This window comes from Eptatretus burgeri, chromosome 4, assembly GCF_056783735.1.
Source record: "Eptatretus burgeri isolate ZD-2024b chromosome 4, Ebu_testis_v1, whole genome shotgun sequence".
In the NCBI taxonomy this organism is placed as follows: Eukaryota; Metazoa; Chordata; class Myxini; order Myxiniformes; family Myxinidae; genus Eptatretus; species Eptatretus burgeri.
Genome location: NC_140964.1, coordinates 36,337,412 through 36,358,328, shown reverse-complemented (window position 1 = coordinate 36,358,328; position 20,917 = coordinate 36,337,412). Strand labels below are relative to the sequence as shown.

Genomic DNA, 20,917 nt, shown 5'->3' with positions numbered 1-20,917 from the left:
ATGTGCCTTTTCAAGGTTTGATATTAATCGGACAAGTGGTTCCCAAGTTATGGCCATTTATTTACCAAACAAATGACAAGACACGTTGCTGCGGCCATTTATTTACCAAACCAATGACAGAACACATTACTGCGTAGGCGTGGCCGATGGGGAAAGGGCACCTTATTTACCAATGACAGGACACGTTGCTGTGGCCATTTATTTACCAAACCAAAAACAGGACACGTTGTTGCGTAGGCGTGGCCGATTGGGAAAGGGCACCTTAGTTACTATGGCGTAGGAGTGGCAATGGTCAATGGCAGCGAATGTCATGGCTGGCAAAGACAGGGAGGTAAACTTGATTTTAATTTGGATTTTAATTAACTCTGTGTGTGTAAGTATCACAGCAGTTGTTACTTCAATGAAAGCGATAATTCGTGGAATGCATGTGAACATTCCGTACGGGCACGCACTACTTCCGGATAGTGATGACTTACTGTATTCTAATAATTTCTCGATTTCTTATGCGCATTTATAGATAAACACAATGCCCCAATCCAGTCATCGTTTATGAGAGCGAAGGAATGTCCTGTGTGGTTGTTGTTTCTGGCACGCGGTTTGAAAGTTTTTTTTTTTTCCACATACGGCCACGCACGTACGACCACGCACATACGGCCACGTGAGATCGAAGGAACGGTCTGTGTGGTTGTTGTTTCTGGCACGCGGTTTGAAAGGTTTTTTTTTTGCACGTATGGGCATGCGAGAGTGAAGGAATGTCCTGTGTGGTTGTTGTTTCTGCCACGTGGTTTGAAAGTTTTTTTTTTTGTTTGTTTTTTTTTTTTTTGCACGTACGGGCACGCGAGAGTGAAGGAATGTCCTGTGTGGTTGTTGTTTCTGCCATGCGGTTTGAAAGTTTTTTTTTTCCACATACGGCCACGCACATACGGCCACGTGAGAGCGAAGGAACGGTCTGTGTGGTTGTTGTTTCTGGCACGCGGTTTGAAAGGTTTTTTTTGCACGTATGGGCATGCGAGAGTGAAGGAATGTCCTGTGTGGTTGTTGTTTCTGCCACGTGGTTTGAAAGTTTTTTGTTTTTTTTTGCACGTACGGGCACGCGAGAGTGAAGGAATGTCCTGTGTGGTTGTTGTTTCTGCCACGTGGTTTGAAAGTTTTTTTTTTTGTTTTTTGTTTTTGTTTTTGCATGTACGGGCATGCGAGAGTGAAGGAATGTCCTGTGTGGTTGTTGTTTCTGCCACGCGGTTTGAAAGGTTTTTTTTTTTCTTTCTTTTCTCTTCGCTTTGTGTTTTTCCTTGCGATGACTGCGAAAAGGCAAAATACGTTTGTGCTAATTGAATAATTGGCCTTAAAACTAACAGTAAAACTAACTTCCGGACAGTGAGGACTTAACTTCCGGATCGTGACGACTTACTGTCTCGATTGTATCTTGTACTATCTTACTATCTTAACTATCTTATACTTACTGTCTATCTTATAGATAGATTGTAGATAAACACAATGCCCCAATGCAGTTGTCGTTTACGAGAGCGAAGGAACGAAGCTGCGCATCGTGCACGTGCAATGGAATCGGATGAAGAATGAGCTGTTCGATTCACACGCGACGCTATGAGGTTGTTTTTTTTTTGCACGTACGGCCACGCACTATGGCCACGCATGTACGGGCACGCGAGAGCGAAGGAACGAAGCTGCGCATCGTGCACGTGCAATGGAATCGGATGAAGAATGAGCTGTTCGATTCACACGCGACGCTATGAGGTTGTTTTTTTTTTTTTTGCACGTACGGCCACGCACTATGGCCACGCATGTACGGGCACGCGAGAGCGAAGGAACGGCCTGTGTGGTTGTTTCTGGCACGCAGTTTGAAAGTTTTTATTTTTTTTTGCACGTATGGCCACGCATGTACGGGCACGTACTTGTAACTCAAAAAACCAATCGCATAGTTTTGCGAGTATTGTGCCTGTGCTGTTTATCCATATTGGTCGTTCGGGGAAACAAATATACATAAAGCCCACAGTTCAGCAGATTCTGCCAATATTGCAGCAAAGCCTGCTTTAAAAGTTTAAAATTACTTTCCCGAGGCTTTGCTTGATCAGAATTATTTTAACCTCTGCCACTGAAGATGTACATGCAGAGGTTATGTTTTCACCCATGTCTGTCTGTCTGTCTGTCTGTCTGTCTGCTTGTGTGTGAGCAGGATATATCGAAACTTGGATTGATTCGGCCGGAACCTGTTGCACAGGTTGGGTGTATGACAAGGACAAATTGATTCGATTTTGCTGAAGATCCGTATACGAGAACTTAAAAAAAGATGATTCTCACCATTGAAAGACAGGGTGAAAACTGATGTATCGCACAATATCTCAAAAAGTTGTTGATGGATTTGGACGAAAGCTTTTGGACATGTTGGGTATGTGACAAGGACTAATTGATGAGATTTTGGTGAAGATCTGGACACTAGAATCTTAAAGTGATTCTTCGCCATTGAGAGATTGGCCCGAAAACGATATGATGTATTGTTGTGGGCCGGGGTTCGGCAGCGATAAACGACCACGAGGTGGAGCAGTGGAGTCGTCTCCCACCGAACACCCAGAATGTAGGTCGTGACTCTCGGATAAGTCCGAAAGGTCACGGGTTCCTTAGCAGACCGTGGTCGCCAATATTTCGACAGCATGAGGTAGGGTCCACTTGTCTATTCCAATTTACCGAAGTACTCATGCCGTCTAGCTACCGGGAAACCACACCCTTGGCCGACTCGGTCCGGACCGAGTCGCAGGTACCAACTCGGATCCGGCATAACCGAGCGGAGTTACCAGAGCCGCGCCGGTCCCAATGACAACTTAACGGCCTCACTAATTCTCAAGTCCAAACCATGCTGGGTCAATCAAAGAATGGACAGAAACAAACTGGAACATTTAAACAATTATTTTATTTACAGGAATAAAAGAAAGAGACGAAGTGTAGACTTATTCACGACGATATGCAAGCAAATATTTACAATGATCATAAACACTTATATAATTTTACTTATAGGACGGCGCCACATACAGACACACACCCAAAATAAAAAGAACCCAATTTGTCTTTATTTGACCCTCGCAGCCAAGGGGATAGTGGAGCTGGGGGTTAGAGTTCTATCGGGGTACCTGACCGCGTCCGTGCGGCTTGGCCCGCGACTGCACGTGTGGGGCCTGTGGTCCATGGGAGCAGATGGTGAATCTGGATGGTGAATAGCAGATCCAGGGTCGCTCCTTGTAGAAGGCCAGCGGAGACTCCAGGCTTGAGAGCTCCAGCAAACTCTCAAGAACTCCCAAGGACATGCAAGAACTTTCTGAACTCTGAACTCGAATGAGTACAAGAACTCTCCCCACACACGCACACTGAGGGTCGTGTCGTCCTTTTACGACCGCTCTGAGCGGGGCGGGGCCTTGGTGGAGCTGACGCGCTGATCGCCCTGATTGGACAGGGACCTCCATGGATCCGCCCTTTCTGAGCGGGGTTATGGCTGAGCAGGGAAAACCCTGCCCCCTCTACGCGTGTCTGTACCCCTCTTGCTTGAGAAACAACGATTTTGCCTCGTGGTGTTGGAATGCAGACCAATTCGAGGATATCGAATCAAGCACGCGAGGACCTTGCCTCATATGCTATGGCCGCGAGGCGAGGGCGCGAGCGCTGAAAGACACTGTGGCCGCAAGCGGAGGGGATCTGGAGATTTAAATAACCTAACTATAAAATAACTCACAGCGCACACACGGAATTCCCATTGGACATAGGGGATTCTAACTGTACACATACTTATCAAAATAACTGAACTACGGGGACTCTGGCTGTTTGTATGCACACGGTTTCCAGGTTCGTAACAGTATAACGTGCTATTTTAAAAAGTTGTGCACGGGTTGAAGTCCGGATGCAGATCCGACTGATCAGTGGGATACAAAACATAAACTGTTCAGCCTGGCGGAGGTATGCGCTCTTCCGAATGCCGTTCCGTTCTCGTTTAACTTTGTTTTTAAAAGGCATCAACCTATTAATTCCCTAAATGTTGGATGGTAGAGCATTCTATTCTTTAATCCATCCATCCTTTGGGACCATACTCTGTGCAGAGTGTTGGTGCTGCCTAAGCAGTCTCCTTGGCTATTGGGGACAATCCTGGACGGGTCGCCACTCCAACGCAGGATACCAGCAAGCTGGCACTCATTTTGCCAACCTCAGAAGGATGACAGGCAGAGTCAACCCCACCTGGTATTAATTCAACAGCAAAGTAGGATTTGAACTCAGGATCCTAGGATCCCAAGCCCACCGGCCACTAACCTCACCAGTAAGCCAACACCAGGCATATTCTTTAATGGATGTTGCAAAGAAAGTATTAGGAATACTGGTAAGTGTTGGACCAGATGAAATTGGAACGATAACGTTGAATTTATCCAGAATATGATAATTATGTCAATCAGAAACTTTTGTGAAATTGTCACCGACTGTAAGTGGTTGGGAGATTTATTGTCTTAGTACCCCACGTACATGAAGCAAAAAGCAGAGATAAGCAATTGGTTCATGTCAGTCCGTCCGACTGTCTGACCACAATCACCAGTTTATGATCGACAAACAACTTGATTTAAATTGAAGTTGTATTTTGAACATGAATCGGAAAACAAACCTGCCATTTAACAGTCCTTTGTCTCTGAAGTTGTCCTGATCGCACATGAACAGAGAGGAGTGAGATAATTTTTTTTTTTACTCTGCTTGCCTGGAAAATCATTCCAAAGAGGAAACTTGTGATTTTAAGGATGTCATAAAGGATACAAACAGCAGCACGAATAACTCGTGTTACGAGTTAAATAAGGTGGTGTAAAAGACTGTGCATCAACTATGGTAAAATTCGGATTTTGTATTTTTTTTCCACAACATTTAAAATCTTTATTTCAATTGAATTATATACTTCTGTATTTTATTCTGCAGAGCACTTCTGTTGAAGACTTTTGTGTTCAAAGTACTGCTGAGCTGCAGGTTCCTTTTCTGATTCATGTTCAAAATTTAACATTCCATTGAAATGAAGTTGTTTCACGATTATAAACTGGCATTTGTAGATGGACAGAAAAATAGAGTGAACCAATTGCTTAACCTCGTTTTTCGCATCGCATGCACAAGGTAACAATGAAACAGAATACAGGTATCCCCTGCTTTATGAACATTCGAATGGTGAAGGTTCGTTACAACAAATGGTTTCATTTAGATTTAGGGCCATTCATCGCTTAACGAAGGTCTTCGTTCGCGATGATAGATGAGCCGTCCCAACAACTTTGTCTGGTGATTGTGCAACTTCACTGGGGTTATGTTTTTCCCACTGATTAACTTTTCAGAAAGCTTGTGAATAATTAACTTTTAAAAATGAAAGGGTTAAAAATTGTAGGACCATGGGGTTGATCCCGTAGGACCAGCTTTCTCTTATGGAAACTTGGAATGAAGGGGAGTTTATCCCGTGGCCTTCTCGTACGGAAACTTGGACTTGAGACCGTATCGGCAAGTGTTTCAACTAAGTTAACTTTATTATTGTGTTTGTATTTATTATTTGGTAAATAATAATATGTCACTTGCAACTAAAACCATCGTTACATCATCATGTGGCTTCTTTAGTTGACCAAAAAATTAGTGTTGGGAAATGAAGTGTAATTTTTTTTTTTCCCCACGTAACCCCTTCGTTAAGCGGGGGATACCTGTACAACGACGATGTGCTTTGCTGCATGTGAAAGAGCATTTCAGTATTGTCAAGATCATCATCCGAATGGACTTGTGGGGACTGCGCTCAAAGGACTCACGCATGTGTTCAGCATCCTCACCACTTGTCCTTGGCTGGCCTGCTCAAATAGTATATGCCACCAGCCTTCATAAACTTTTTGTGCCACTCACGACTTGTTTTTTCCTGATGATTGCTGCCTTCCAGAGGTCATCCTGAAGCATTGTTGAACCAGTGTAGCTGATTTTTTTCCCCATAAACCAGGCAACAACTAGAGGGGGAGCACTCGGTAGAGTGCAAAACCTCCGCCGCAAATACTGCTGGGTCACTTAAGTGAACCTGATATCCTATTCATTGTAGGTCAAAACGGATCAGACTCTACTGAACCACGATTGAATAAACTAAACTAGATCGACGCGCATGTAGAAATGCCCAAAAAAAAAAAAATCAATTTTTTTGAAAAAAAAGGTGCAAAATTTCTTTTTTTTTTCCTCTAACAAATTTTTTTTGGGGGTTGGAAATCACTTGCAACATGTATAAATGCAAAAAAAAATTCAAATATTTTTCAAATAAAATCGAAATTTTTTGGAAAAAAAAAAGGTGCAAATTTTTTTTTTTTTCTCCAACAATTTTTTTTTGTTGATGTTGGAAATCACTTAAAACATGTAGAAATGCAAAAACAAAAATTCAAATATTTTTTCAAAATGCCCTCCATAGCGGCCATATTGGACTTTGGACCAAGTCCAAAATCTAATGGCATGATCCTTGGACCATACCTAATCCCCCCACCAAGTTTCATCGAAATCCGTCCAGGAGTTTTTCCGTAATACTGTTCACAAACAAACAAACAGACGGGGTGAAAACAGTAACCTCCGTCCATCTTCGATGGCGGAGGTTAAAAAGCACTTTTTATTGTAGGGGTGCCATTTGCAATAAATATGTCATGTGTCACAGGGGACACCTGGAAATGAAAAAAATTCAAAAATACTTTGAAGAATGTTCTTTCACATGCAGCAAAGTGTGTGTGGTGTGTTATCGACACAGTATGTGCCAAAAGGATCCATGTGGTGCACCTCGTCCAGTCTAGTAAATGATCTCTCGATGAACTTGTCTTGCAGGTTTTATTGGTGCAATGGGTTCAGCTTTGCCAAACCATTGACTTGCATCCTCAGACTTTTTGCCGAATGACACTTCCTGGAAGTCACATGAGCCCCATTATTTCCAACCCTTCTGTACGATGGATGCCAAAATAATTTGGATCTGATTTGTACTATTGTTGGTGAATGTAGTATTTGATTAAATTTGATTGATTTTGATTACCGCATTTTCCGGTGTATTAACCGCACCCCTGTTTTTCACCCTCAAAATAAATGAATATATTGATCATTTTATTTTCTAATCCAGATCTAAATACGTTTGTGCATTAACTTTGTACGGAACAAAGTGATGGAGGTATCAACATGCTTACTCCCCTGTCCGCTTAATTTAGTCTAACAGTCTTATTCTCATCTTCAAGAAGTTGAAGAGAGAGGAGAGGACACCAAGAAGTTTTTATTTTTCTTTCTTATTTTTTTTTTTAATATTAAAAAGAGGATTTTTTTTTGGTTCCGAGAAAAACGAAAGAAAGGGATTCATACCAGTGTCGTACATATTTCTTGTGGATTTGTGGCCCTGAAAAGGGCCGTTTGGGTTTGATGAAGCTTTTCACCTAAACCCGAGGAACTCCTTGTCAATGCTCTCCTCATCGAAGACGGCACATAACTCCTTGCTCAAATCAGGATAGAGCAAGTCCACGTCGCTGTCACCGTCATTGCAACCTCCTCCTCATAAATGATATCGTCATCTGTGCCATCCATGTTGTTGGAGATGCAGCATTTCAGAAATGCTCGCTTGATGATGTCCGACAGTATCTCCTCCCACACCTTGACGACCCAGCCGCAGATCATCGGAAGGTCGACCTTTCTCATCCTCCCGATGAATGCCGGCAGTCTCCCAGTCAACATAATGCTCAGCCAATGTAGCGACGGGAGTAGTGGTGAAAGTTCAACCAAGATTAATGTGGCCAATGCTCCTCAGAACCCGGGGTAGAAAATCCTGGCGGGAAACGCGTCACGAAATGTTGATTTTTTTTTTCCAACTGATTAAAATACCAAGTCCAGGAAATAGGAAAGTTTGCCTGTGGTGGTTCTACCGAGATGCAGCGAATGTTCCTTGAAACCTTGGTTGAATACAAAGGCCTGTAAAGTAAGAAAGTTTGTCTGGTCGACGCGAGTAATCCACGGGAAGCAAGTTAGGAACCACTGATAGAAATGAGGGGAAATGAAGAGAACCAAAGGAAGCCAAAATAACTGAGCAGCACTGGTACTTAAAGTTTCACCGTCCTACGTGGCTCCACGCTCTCATGGGATTCTTCTTACTTTTAAATCCATTTTCTGCCCTCGTATAGAAAAGTACTCAGGGGTTGATTGGTTGTTCCTAGTTTTAAACCACACCCCTCTATCCAGCATTTGTTAGTGTTGCGAATTCGCGCCCGCCGGCGTGCGAACGGCCACGTAACTTGAATCGCGGCACGTCGCCCACCGGACGGACAATTCTGTCGTGACCCTCTCGGACTAACGCCGGGAGCTAGTCACGGGTGGGCCTTTCGGCCTCACCACGATCGTGCCAATCGGACCCCGCGTGTGATAGGGTTGTTCGCCAAATTCGACCTACCTAAGTACCCACGCGGAGGGTCGACCGGGCGATCGCACCTCGCCGCAGGTCGACTCCGGACACGGGCCACTTAAGCGACCCGTTCCGTACTATCGGGATAACCGAGCGGTGTTATCATCGGCCTCGACGGTTCCGATTAATTATCGGGCGTATTAAGCCCACAACCAACCCTTTACGTCAGGGGTCAGGAACGTGTGGCTCGCGAGCCAGGTGTGGCTCTTTTGATGATTGCATCTGGCTCGCAGATAAAATTGGAGTTTGAAACTTTGAAAGCCCAATATTTCTCGCGGAAGCTTTACCTATAGTTTGAATGGTGTCGTGCTTCATTCACGTGCAGGGCTGAACTTGGCAGAAGGAGAGAAGAAAAAACGCCTCTGAATTGGCTGAAGCGGTTTTTGTTTCGTCCAGTCATGCGGCCGAGGCGACTAGTGATTTCGGTTCCTCCAATGACGTGCCGCCGCCGAGACGCGTAGCGGAATTCATCTCGACCAATCACGCGCCACCGCTGAGGCGACAGCATCCCAGAGTCGGCCGGCCGCACCGCACCTCTCGAGTATATAAACCCGTGTGCAGGCCAGCCAGACTCACTATTTGCCAAGCCTCAGTTGGGTCAACATCTCCCTCTCTCTCATTTTCTCAAAGCTAATCCTTCGACGAAGAAGATGGCGAAAAGAAAAAAAGATGAGGAGTATCGTACATTTCAGGACGAATGGGCCGAAGAATTCGCCTTTGTGGAAAGAGCAGGTTCTGTGGTGTGTCTAATTTGCAATGACAAAATTGCATCGATGAAACGGTCGAATATAAAGCGGCACTTCGACACACACCATGCTACCTTTGCATCAAAATACCCTACGGGAGACAGCAGAAAGAAAGCGTGCCAAGAGCTACTGAGCAGGGTGCAAGTCAGCCAGCAGCAACTCCGCGTATGGACCCGGCAAGGTGACTATAATTCCGCTAGCTTTGCTGGATCTTTAGCAATAGTGAGGAACGGAAAACCATTCACAGATGGCGAGTATGCAAAAACGTTCATGCTGGATGTAGCCAATGAACTTTTTGATGATCTTCCGAACAAAGACAAGATAATCAAAGGGATACAAGACATGCCTTTATCGGCAAGAACTGTTCATGATCGTACCATCATGATGGCAAACCAAGTGGAGGAAACGCGAGTGAAGGACATAAATACAGCGCCGTTCTTTTCCCTGGCTTTGGATGAGTCAACAGACGTAAGCCATTTGTCGCAGTTCAGTGTGATTGCAAGATATGCTGCTGGTGATACACTGCGCGAAGAAAGTCTTGCTGTTCTGCCAATAAAAGGGTCCACAATAGGTGAGTATTTATTCAAGTCTTTCATGGAGTTCGCTCAAGAAAAAAAAATCTACGAATGGATAAACTTATCTCAGTGTGTACAGATGGTGCTCCATGTATGGTGGGGAAAAACAAAGGATTTGTGGCGCTTCTCCGTGAACATGAAAATAGACCCATCGTAAGTTTCCATTGCATTCTACACCAGGAGGCACTTTGTGCTGAGATGTGTGATGGGCAGCTTGGCGAAGTGATGTCGCTGGTCATTCGTGTGATCAACTTTATTGTTGCCCGAGCCTTAAATGGTCGCCAGTTTAAAATGCTGCTGGATGAAGTTGGAAATAACTATCACGGTCTGCTTTTGCACAGCAATGTGCGTTGGTTGTCAAGAGGGTAGGTGCTTAGCCGTTTTGCGGCTTGCCTGAACGAAATCCGGACTTTCCTTGAAATGAAAGGGATTGAGCATCCTGAGCTAGCCGAAACTGAGTGGCTCCTCAAGTTTTACTATCTCATGGATATGACTGAACATCTGAACCAGCTCAACGTGAAAATGCAAGGCATTGGAAATAAAATGTTATCCCTTCAACTAGCCGTGTTTGCTTTTGAAAACAAGCTGGAGCTCTTTATCATGGATCTTGAAACGGGTCGTTTACTACAGTTTGAAAAACAGACAATTTAAAGATGCATGCACAGCAAGTGAGCCCACTCAAAACTTTGATCTCCACCAGTTAGCTGGCTCCACATCCAGTCTCCTACAGTCATTCAAAGCACGCTTTGGAGAATTTCGTGAGCACACTCGTCCTTTTAAGTTCATCACCCATCCAAACGAGTGTTCACTGAACACAGCCGACCTGAGTTACATTCCTGGTGTCTCCGTCAGATTTTGAAGCAGAAGTGGCTGACCTGAAGGCCTCAGACATGTGGGTGAATAAGTTCAAGTTACTGAATGAAGATTTGGAAAGAATCACACGACAGAAAGCAGAGTTGGCGAGCAAGCACATGTGGACAGAAATGAAAAAACTTCAACCCCAAGACCAGCTGATTATCAAAACTTGGAACGCGCTTCCTGTCACATACCTCACACTGCAGCGTGTGAGTATTGCTGTATTGACCTTGTTTGGATCTACGTATGCATGTGAGCAGTCATTCTCACATCTTAAAAACATCAAGTCCAACCTACAATCACGTCGAACAGATGAAAGCCTCAACGCTTGCATGAAGCTTAACCTCACCAAGTACCAACCAGACTACAAAGCCATCAGCAAATCCATGCAACACCAGAAGTCCCATTAATGGTGAGTATTACAACAACATTATTTTAAAGAATAAATTCAGAGGCTTATTATACTCACATTTAGTTGAATTCAGTCTTAAAATATATTATATGGCTCTCACTGAAATAGATTTCCAAATATTTTGCTTTCATGGCTCTCTGGGTCAAAAACGTTCCCGACCCCTGCTTTACGTGAAGCAAGATGGAGATTCAATTAAAGAAAAGACGAAGCGAAACGGGAAAAACAGTTCAACATAATGTACATTTAGTCCGCGGCACGCGGAGAGCACACATATACAATTACAACAATTATGCACCAAAAGCAGATATAACAAAAGAAACACAACAATGCAGATCTACTACCGACTACGCGTACACACGGCAACACTTGCACAGTTTTACTTTACAGACGGCGCCGACAACACATTTACTCAAAAGCAAAAGAAAAGGGCCACCCTCACAGACAAGGGGACAGACGGGGCCTGTGGGCCGCGAGACCGGGTGGATCCTACACGTGTCTTGTGATGAGCGCAAATGTGGCGGCGCCCCGACTCCGCGCTCCTGCGTGGGTTTCGTTGGCACTGCTTGGAGTGGGGTGGGAACAGGGCCCCCCTTTTCGCACTATCTCAGCGCGGGGGGGAAAGGGGGAATTGTTGATGCTCTGGGGAAAGAGGACAGCTGGCCAGCTTGGGTCCTGCGACGAGCGACTCCAATGCGAGCTTGTCGCCGACCGCCGTCTTCCCTGCCTCGGACCCGAGCCACTCGGCCCCCTCCGCAATTCTCCTCAGCCGACTGCAGCAAATCACCTCGACCGCGCTCCAGGCTCCAGGCTTCCTCTCTCTGCAGCTCCCCGACAGACTCCGAACCCCGACAGACTCCGACCTCCGACAGACTGACTCTCCTCCAGACCCGACTTGACTCTTCTCCAACTGGCTGCCTCGAACTCTTCTCCAACTCGCCTTGACTTTTCTCCAACTGACTCCCGCTGCCACACTCTGCTCTCCAAAACTGACTTGACTCGCCCCGCGCTCGGCGCTTTATAGTCCGGCAGGAGAGCCCATATGCAAATTTCTGGATCAGAACGAGCTCTGGGGTGGAGCCACGCTCGCCCATTGGATGGAGAAAAAGGGGCGTGAGTCTCCCCTGATCCTCGAATTTGCATATATCGATTCTACTCCGACGCGCCTGGAGGCGCGGCCAAACCGCCCCGCGCTTGCTGATTGGACGGATCAGAAGTGGGCGTGCATCATTCCTGATCCGACTTCTCCTCGGAAAGGCCGCACTTTGCACCCACGGCTCGGCGCGCGTCCCGCACGAGGCCAGGACAGCCTGACGCTCGGTGCCCACAAGCGGTGCGGAAATGGCCGCAGAAGGAGAGGTGAAGGTGGTGGAGGGTTTATTGTGGTGGTCCATGGCCATGGCGACTTTTGGAATGGCGGTGATGCGATGCTTGTGGGAGCGAGTTGTGAAGGTAAAGGTCGTGGCTGTTGGCGTTGTTGTTGTGAAGCGGGGTTGCGGTTGGTGGTTATTGTGTGATGGCGGTTGAGACGTGGTTGGTTCAAAATAGAGATAGAACAGAAAAACGACTATCTCAAAGGGTCGGAGCCCGAATGAATCACATTTATTCCCTCTAAACTACGGGTTTGGGGCTAACTACACATGTACTTACAGAGATATCTCACCTACGGGACCTGAATGGTGGTTTGCAAATTTCCTCAACCGCAACACTACCCCCTCCCCTTTTTACAGACTCGTCCCGAGTCGTCAAATTTTCGTGTGCCATCATGTGTAGTTCTCCCCGAGTACGTTTTACCTACGGATCCCTGAGTGCGACATTCATGGTATTTGTGTCCCCAAAATGAATAACCTGAGGGCTGAGTAACTAACCAAACAAACCCACTCACACGGACGACTTAAATAAAATTGCCGGCGCTAAGACAGACATGCTGGGGGCGCACTCATATGTACAGTACAATACATCTTAACTTACAAATTTTACACTAAACCATGGCCCAGGATCAATGGACTCTGCAAAAAGAAAGCAGTTAGCAGGGAGCCAGGCTGCTCGCATGCAGTCTCTGGCTCAAGCAATGCAGGTGACAGGGAACGTGGCTGGCTGCTCACACGCAGTCCAAGGCCTTCCCTTTTTTAAAATGAACCCAGTGAACCACAACGGTGCATGGGCTGCACAAACGCAGTCTCCTGGTGCGGCTGCCCGCAAGGCAGTCCCTGCAGAACACTGAACGGGCACTGACACAAGCAACAAAACGGTGCACGGGCTGCACAAACGCAGTCTCCGTGCCAGCTCAAGTGGCACACGCAATGAACACTACGGATGGATGGATGAATGGATGGACGCAAACACGGTGCACGGGCCGCCACTGCAGGCCCGTGTTGTAGCTGCCAACAGGGCAGTTCTTGCAGCTTGCAAACTGTTGCCTTGATCCTGGCGCACATGGAAATGAACAGGGGTGGGGGGGGGGGCAAAGCGAAATTGAACGGGGCTGGTGAACATGGGCCGTGGGCATGGCATGGCAAAGGTGAGCAGGCAAACACAGCCTGCAGAACAAGGCTGCTGCAGGCAAACACAGCCGGCAGATGAACTGGCCGGCACAGGCCTTGAAGAAAACACCAGCAGACGACCCGGCCGGCACAGGCCTTGAATCACAGCAGCTGCAGATGAAGTGGGCCGGCCTTTGCCTTTCAGTGGAGGTTGGTGGAGGGAGTGCGGTGGTGCTGGCCACTCGAAGGCGGGCTCGGACCTGGCTACTGTCTCCCTCCCAACCTATCGCCTTTGCCTGTCACTGTCTATACCCACTGCCTTAATTTGTAAAACCCAATTTAGCCCCAACTTTTTTTGTTTTTGTTTTTATTTTTACTTCCCCTCTATAATTCGTCCCCTAACCCCCTTTATCGTCCTTGTTCAGCAAACCTATCGTCTACTAGCCTACACCCAACCCCTACGTTCCCTTCCCGGAGGGGAACAAGAGAGAGCTAGCGTCCTGTGTCGAGGCCCAACGAAGCCTCAATATGGCCTCCCCAGACTTCAGCGATCTTAAACACAAAGTGGGTCCAGCGGCCCACAACGAGAGCGAAGGGAATGGATGGTGCGGAGGGGTACACTTCCTAATCTACCCTATCCATTAACCTTTAAACTACCCCAGGGCTTTCAACAAGCGCCTCTCGCTTAAACTATTGGTTCTAACAACCCAGATTCCCGTCGCCTGTGTTGGTGTCCTCACAATTTCGGGCCTCGCCCCCCAATTTTCTTCCCGTGCCCTCACACGGTCTCATGGCTGGGACACGTGGCTCCCTTGGCAGGCACTACCCTCTACCGATTCTCCTCCGATGGCACCCCCGGGCACGACACTGCCTCCGAGCCTACCAGCTCCCTAAACACCCGGGAGTGCCCCCCATGGCACCTCCCCTGAAACGCACACGTGGCAGGCTGGCTTCCCGGGCCCCTTTCCGAGGGTCACCCGTGCCCACAACACTGCCCACGCGGCTAACGGCGCCCCGGGCCCCCGCACCAAGCAGGCGCACCCGTGCCCACTACGCTATCCCGGCCCCCCATGGGCCCTTGGCCTACTACGGCCGACTAGCCTGGTGCCCGGGGTACCCACTCAGCGATACTCACCTTTCGCAGCCACGCTCCCAACCCATCAACAGGGCTCCTGCACCCCTCCAAACGGGTTTCGAGCCTACACTCCCACCAACAGCAAAACGACCTCCATTTGGTAAATTTGATTAACCCCCTAACTCACTCTACACTGACCCCAGGGTCCCTTGGGCGGGAGTCACTCCTCCCCCCAATCACTCATCGCACCATGCATTCCACATTCGCTCCACTCACACAGACCCGCTGGCCTCACTCACTCACCAAGTACATGCTTCCACTTCACTCACCAACTCTTCAACACACACACCGCTGAACTCTGCCATCCTTCTAATGACATCCCCGAACTAACTCGTGCTCCCACGTCGTCCCTTATACTAGCAGCACGTTCCATTTAACACTACGTAGCTAAACTACGTCCCCTCTACACATTCAAAGTCTGTCTCTGTCCTCAAATCCAAAAATCACTTTCCCAACCAAATCTGACTACAATCCCTCTAACTAATCCATTCCACGGGCCCCATGAGGACTTACCCCTGCCCCATGGAGCCGGTCTAACTAAGCTAACCCTTCCCCTAGCTAGTGTCATCCTGTGCCCAGGCCAAGGGGATCATCCACCCCTTGCCCAGGAATCCTGTTCACCCGAAAGCGAGGCTTGCTATTTTATTTTTTTTTTCATCGCACAGCACCAGCGCGGAAACTCACAACCTGCGCACCAGCACGTCAATTCACAGCCGCGCACCTTTGGCGTGACGTCATGGGAGCTGTTCGCGTCCCTCGTCCCTCTTGGACGGTACCATCCAGCAGGGATTCACCCTCCTGCCGGATTCCAACCACACACGCAGCCATGACGTCACCCGGCGCATAAAAAAACCACAAGCCTCACGTCTCGAGGGGTTCCCCACGCGAACACATGTGCTTTGCCCGTTGGAGCTTAACACACACGCCCGCGTGGAGAACCCGTCCGGTCCAAATCCGTTTACCTGCCTAAACTTTTGTCCGTCGCGGGATCGGCAACATTCACCGCGCTCGTTTCTGGACCGGGACTTCACTTCCGCAAGCGAGCACATGGGGGCCTCGTGCGTTACATAGCATGGACCTCACGCTCGCTGCTGGGTGAAACCGGCACGGTGCCCGAAACAGCTACAGCCGCTACCCGGCTTTTGTCCCTCTGTCGCCGTCGTCGTCGCCATTCAACCCACGCACACCTGCGTGTCACGACGCTCATACACCATTCCATTACATTCACACTGGGAGACGCGGCTGCGTGCTCCCACATGCCGACCGACATCTCCCTTGCACACGCTGTCTCTCTCGCACTCGGCCGCTCGCTCACTCGTGCCATTTCCCTCACACAAACCATACCACACACACGCGGGGGCACTCGCCCGCGGTGTCTCATCCACACACTGCGTGCTGGGGAGCACGCCCTTCTGCACACTTACCACCACACCACTCACACCTGGCACCACACACACCGGGACAACCACACTGGGGATTCGTGTCCCCACAAGGGTCTCCGGGGCCTATATACCCCCCAAGCTCGGCGTGCACCCGTTCGCAGCACTCCTCCCCTCAACCTCGCAAAGCACGACCGAACCCACCTGGTCGTGACTCGCTTCAAGGGGGCATACTCCCTCCCCTCGTTCCTGGAGGAGGCTATCCCACTGCTTGCACTGGGTCTCTACCCAGTCCGCCAGCTCACCCCTATTGTCCTCCACTACCTCCGTGTGTGTGTGTGTGTGTGTGTGTGTGTGTGTGTGTGTGTGTGTGTGTGTGTGTGTGCGCGTCTCTAACCCTGTCTTCATCGTGTAGTCTTCCCTCTATCGTTCCCATCTCCCGTGTCTCTGCCAACTCAGTCACCTCTTCCCTTGTTATCTCCCTTGTCTCAACTATTATTTCTTTCCTCCTTTCCGTCGTCACCTCGTGTCTCGTCTCACACGTTTCGGTCTCCCAATTTATTTTTTCCCTTTCGGTCACCGTCACTGTTGCTCTCTCCGTCACCTTTACCAGTCTCGCCCAACACGCCCCCCGAATTATTTTGTCACCCGCCCCCACTGCGGGCCTGACAGCCGTTGCACCCCCTCCCAGCTCGTTCGCTCCCACACGTGGCGTCGCCATTTTGAGCTCCCCGGTTACTGCCTCATGCCCGCCTGCAGGCTTCGGCCCATGTTCTGCGTCTCACCCCGCATTTCTCTCATTTCTTCCTTCATGTTTGTTTCTATTTCGTTCATTTGTTGTGCATTCGTATCCATTTTTGTTTTCACTTCATTCATTTGTTGTGTATTCGCATCCATTTTCTTGTTCATTGCCGCCAGCATGGCGCATAGCTGGGCCATGTCGGGTGCACTCAGCTGAGCCGATTCGGCGAGGATCGGGGGGTTTTTGGCGGAGAGGGGGAGGGGAGGTGTCATACACCGCGGCCGCCGCCGCACCTATTTCGGACTCTGGGTTCAGTTGGGGGAGTTCGTGTTCCTGCACAACCAACATTTCCTGCACGGGGATTTCATCCTGGACCATGGATTCTACACATTCTAAATCCATTTCGAATACCCCCGGCTCCCGCTCGCCTTGAGACTCCATCTTATTTCTCGTAAGGGGTTAATTTAACTCGCTCGTAATTTGGAGAGAATCGGGGGTTGCTCCTCTCACCCCTGGACCGATTTCCCCGTGAATTTAGCTGGAGACAGGAGAGCCCGTTTTCCCGCTCTCCATCACCAGTGCCGCGAGGAGGGGGATGGGTTTGTATCCCACTTCTGACACCAGTGTTGCGAATTCGCGCCCGCCGGCGTGCGAACGGCCACGTAACTCGAATCGCGGAACGTCGCCCACCGGACGGACAATTCTGTCATGACCCTCTCGGACTAACGCCGGGAGCTAGTCACGGGTGGGCCTTTCAGCCTCACCACGATCGTGCCAATCGGCTCCCCGCGTGGGATAGGGTTGTTCGCCAAATTCGACCTACCCAAGTACCCACGCGGAGGGTAGACCGGGCGATTGCACCTCGCCGCAGGTCGACTCCGGACACGGGCCGCTTAAGCGACCCGTTCCGTACTATCGGGATAACCGAGCGGTGTTATCATCGGCCTCGACGGTTCCGATTAATTATCGGGCGTATTAAGCCCACTACCAACCCTTTACGTGAAGCAAGATGGAGATTCAATTAAAGAAAAGACGAAGCGAAACGGGAAAAACAGTTCAACATAATGTACATTTATTCCGCGGCACGCGGAGAGCACACATATACAATTACAACAATTATGCACCAAAAGCAGATGTAACAAAAGAAACACAACAATGCAGATCTACTACCGACTACGCGTGCACACGGCAACACTTACACAGTTTTACTTTACAGACGGCGCCGACAACACATTTACAGAAAAGGGCCACCCTCAAAGACAAGGGGACAGACGGGGCCTGTGGGCCGCGAGACCGGGTGGATCCTACCCGTGTCTTGTGATGAGCCGCAAATGTGGCGGCACCCCGACTCCACGCTCCTGCGCGGGTTTCGTTGGCACTGCTTGGAGTGGGGTGGGAACGGGGCCCCCCTTTTCGCACTATCTCAGCGTGGGGGGGGGGAAAGGGGGGAATTGTTGATGCTCTGGGGAAAGAGAACAGCTGGGCCGCTTGGGTTCCGCGACGAGCGACTCCACTGCGAGCTCGTCGCCGACCGCCGTCTTCCCTGCCTCGGACCCGAGCCACTCGGCCCCCTCCGCAATTCACCTCAGCCGACTGCAGCAAATCACCTCGACCGCGCTCCAGGCTTCCTCTCTCTGCAGCTCCCCGACAGACTCCGACCTCCGACAGACTGACTCTCCTCCAGACCCGACTTGACTCTTCTCCAACTGACTGCCTCGAACTCTTCTCCAACTCGCCTTGACCCTTCTCCAACTGACTCCCGCTGCCACACTCTGCTCTCCAAAACTGACTTGACTCGCCCCGCGCTCGGCGCTTTATAGTCCGGCAGGAGAACCCATATGCAAATTTCTGGATCGGAACGAGCTCGGGGGTGGAGCCACGCTCGCCCATTGGACGGAGAAAAAGGGGCGTGAGTCTCCCCTGATCCTCGAATTTGCATATATCGATTCTACTCCGACTCGTCTGGAGGCAGGGCCAAACCGCCCCGCGCTTGCTGATTGGACGGATCAGAAGTGGGCGTGTATCATTCCTGATCCGACTTCTCCTCGGAAAGGCCGCACTTTGCACCCGCGGCTCGCCGCGCGTCCCGCACGAGGCCAGGACAGCCTGACGCTCGGTGCCCACAAGCGGTGCGGGAATGGGCGCAGAAGGAGAGGTGAAGGTGGTGGAGGGTTTATTGTGGTGGTCCATGGCCATGGCGACGTTTGGAATGGCGGTGATGCGATGCTTGCGGGCGCGAGTTGTGAAGGTAAAGGTCGTGGCTGTTGGCGTTGTTGTTGTGAAGCGGCGTTGCGGTTGGTGGTTGTTGTGTGATGGCGGTTGAGACATGGTTGGTTCAAAATATAGATAGAACAGAAAAACGACTATCTCAAAGGGTCGCAGCCCGAATGAATCACATTTATTCCATCTAAACAACGGGTTTGGGGCTAACTACACGTACATACAGAGATATCTCACCTACGGGACCTGAATGGTGGTTTGCAAATTTCCTCAACCGCAACACTAGCATAGATAGCTTCAGCATACAAGGAACAAGCTTGGTGGATTAATTCTGCCTGCATCAGATGTTCATGTAGAAAATGATGCATGTAAAAAGATAGCCACCTCTACAAGTCCGTCGTCTATCCACCCCTTCTGCTGCGCAAGAACAATGACGCCGGCTCGAAACATGTCTTTGGGAAATGCATTCATCTTGAACACGACATATGAGGGAAGCTTGCCACGCAAGCTTATTTGAGTTGGGTTCTCCGTTGTTGGACTCTAGCTATTGTGAATAATTCTTCTTTTGATGTGAGACCAGGTGTTGGTCTTCTTTTGTGTTCCATGGCGTTTTCAGAGCCGGGAGGCTCCATATACGTCACACACCTACTCCAGGTGTCTCTGGACGTTTCTGAGCATGACATTTAATTTCCACACATGGTTAATAAAACTCTGTGCAAACTCTTAACCTGAACCAATTTTTCAAAATTTAAACAGCGGAATTGAGCTTAACAGCAGTTCCGACTGCTAAAAAAAAAAAGTGTTCATTTGGAATATAATTGAAATTCGGCATTGATCGTTTTTAAGACTAATCTTTTTTTTCTCTACCCTTGTATTAACTGCACCCCAACTTTTACCCTTTTTTTTGCTGATAAAAAGTGCAGTTTTTTTTCTCTGGAAAATACGGTATGCATTTGAAATGGGGGATTTTGTAACTTTAACATTGTTTTTTTCAGGTCTGGTGCAAAGGCAAAAAAACTGAAGGCTGCAGCTCAAGGAGGTAAAAACGATGGTTTCCAGGACGCAAGGTGTGCTTTCTCTGATGAGAGTGCTTCAGAGTTTGTTGTTGCACCATCGGAGCAGGAGGCTGGTGTTTCAAAGAAAAATGGAGGTCATCGTCTTGCATGTGACACATTCAAGTCCAGCATCTTTCCAAATAAGGTGTTGAAAGGTTCACTGCATGATGCTGCAATTTCTGCATTGCAACAAACGACTAAGCTTGGAAATCCACCACGAGTTATTTCAAAATTTGGTTCTGCACACATTTCGGAACAAGGGACGCAGCAAGGTGCAACATTTGATTTTGGGGAAGGGATGAAACGAGATGATGCACAACAACTGAGGCAAGAGGTCAAGCCAGCGTCTAAACGAGGTACAGGACAAGGTTTGGGAAGAGAGGTCAAAAAAGGTGGTCCACAAGAATTGGGGAAGACTGCCAAGCAAAAGGCTTCAAAAGGTTCAGGAGGGAAAGGGGTCAAGAAAGGTGCTTTGCAAGGCCCAAAGAGAGATGTTGAGCATTGTGCTGTTCAGCAAAAGGGGTTGAAGCAAACCTCGAAACATGGTGTAACATACACACTATCTATGAGCACTACAAATCAAAATAAAGTTGAGAAGTTGCTGAAGAAACTGGAAACTTTAGACAAGGAAATGGATCTTGCCAATCGTTTGCTAAATCCATTTGAAGAATCATCGTCCCACCCGGCAGCACAACCTCATATACCTGTGCCATCCCAGGCAACTCCACTTGTTATTCCTGCAACACCTTTCCAATCGGCACCACTTCCTCCTCCGGGAGAAATTGCTTATCAAAGGTAATTCCTGTAAGGAGTAAATGTTTTCCTTCAAATCTATAGGTCAAGAGGTTTGTTACTAACACACTGCTGTG

The 20,917-nt window shown here is 48.7% G+C and overlaps 1 protein-coding gene across 11 annotated transcripts in view; it reads left to right on the top strand.

Moving 5' to 3' along the window:
- DHX57 (DExH-box helicase 57) overlaps nt 1–20,917 on the top strand; it is an 80,276-nt gene that overhangs the window by 2,057 nt on the left and 57,302 nt on the right. For all 11 annotated transcript variants that reach the window (XR_015057290.1, XR_015057289.1, XR_015057288.1 and 8 more), the window contains exon 2: nt 19,989–20,843. Coding sequence is in view for 3 of the 11 variants with exons in the window: in XM_085877420.1 (XP_085733546.1) it covers nt 19,989–20,843 (855 nt within the window). In the remaining 8 variants the exon portion in view is untranslated. The remainder of the gene's footprint in view (nt 1–19,988; nt 20,844–20,917) is intronic.